Genomic DNA, 1,272 nt, shown 5'->3' with positions numbered 1-1,272 from the left:
TTAGTGGATGTGAATGTAAACACATGTTTGGAAGTGGGAGTCGCCCAGCCTGCTTCTGCTGCTGGGAACAGTATGTACTTGAACCAGTGATCTCATTTCATGTCCACCACACACACACACACTCGTGCACACACACACACACTCGCGCACACAGACACGCGGGGTCACATGTCTGTGCTGTCAGAGGCGCTTGTTTTCTTGAAGAGGAAGTCTGACCTCGCGGCATGAATCTAACACTTCTGAGTTTTCCTCGTGAGCGAATTCTCTCACCTGGGAGGTCACATGTGACCTCTCGACCAAACACACCTGAGCTCTTCTCACCTTTGCACAGCCGCCCACCTGATGAGCCGACTCTGCCTTGGCGATGAGGACGGTCTGCGGTTTGCTGTGTTTTTCTCTGTGGTGAAAGGCAGAATTGATGAGGAGGTATCAGGAGCAAAGGAGACGAGAACAGCGTGGAAATGACAAACACGTGACCCGCCGGCGCCCGCACGGTTCAAGTTTCCACTCAAATGGTAAATGAAGACTTGGAAGTTTGAGACTGTTCACGCCAAAACACGCCAGCATAAACAGCTGGCAGCGCTGATGACGCCGGCTCGTAAGGTTTCACTCTTTCTTGCACCCCGCAGCTTCTCCTCGGCCGGCGCTAATCTGGGGCTCTGTCTCAAAATAGCAGCGTAATCTGTGGCATAATCTGGCATATTTGTATTCCCGCTTGGCCTGGTGACTGTGCAGCAGATAAGGAAGCAGGAACCAGCAGGGTCACGCAGGGTTCAGTGGAAAACAAACAGGGAGGAGGAGGAGCAGTGCAAACATCCTCATCCTGCCCGTCGGGTGGAGTCGCCTCAAAGCTTTGACCTGCAGCTGCTGCTGAGCATTTCAGAAATCATCCGAGAACTTTCAGTTTCACTAAAACCCCCCAGCCTTCGTCTGCCGTCCAGACAAACATGTTTTAGCTTTTAGAGAAGGTCAAAGGACAAAAGAAGCCAAAAAGCAGAAAGTGTACCTGAGCAAGTGCAGTTCAGGTGAAGCTAACAGCTACAGCCACCTGTGTCACCATCCACCTGTCAGTCAAAGAGGCCACGCCCCCAATAATGCAAACTTTATAGGTGACCAAACAGTTCATGTTTCTGGCTGTAAATGTGTTTGTTATGACACCAACTCGCTGCTGCCTCTGCTGGATGTCAGAGGAAGTGCAGGTTTGGTTGTCCTGTTATGACGGCGGGTGAAAGGCGGCGGCCTCGGAGTAAATTGAGCCCATCCATGTGATGC

The 1,272-nt window shown here is 51.7% G+C and overlaps 1 protein-coding gene across 1 annotated transcript in view; it reads left to right on the top strand.

The window, feature by feature from the left end:
- Window positions 1–342: 342 nt before the first annotated feature.
- The window catches only part of hlfb (HLF transcription factor, PAR bZIP family member b), a 6,151-nt gene continuing 5,221 nt past the window's right edge, over window positions 343–1,272 (top strand). The window contains exon 1 of the mRNA XM_013915850.1: window positions 343–426. Within this exon, the coding sequence (XP_013771304.1) occupies window positions 343–426 (84 nt within the window). The remainder of the gene's footprint in view (window positions 427–1,272) is intronic.

Source organism: Pundamilia nyererei, unplaced genomic scaffold (assembly GCF_000239375.1).
Source record: "Pundamilia nyererei isolate P.nyererei 1_Seehausen unplaced genomic scaffold, PunNye1.0 scaffold00379, whole genome shotgun sequence".
Lineage (NCBI taxonomy): Eukaryota > Metazoa > Chordata > Actinopteri > Cichliformes > Cichlidae > Pundamilia > Pundamilia nyererei.
This window is presented reverse-complemented; position numbering and strand designations above follow the sequence as displayed.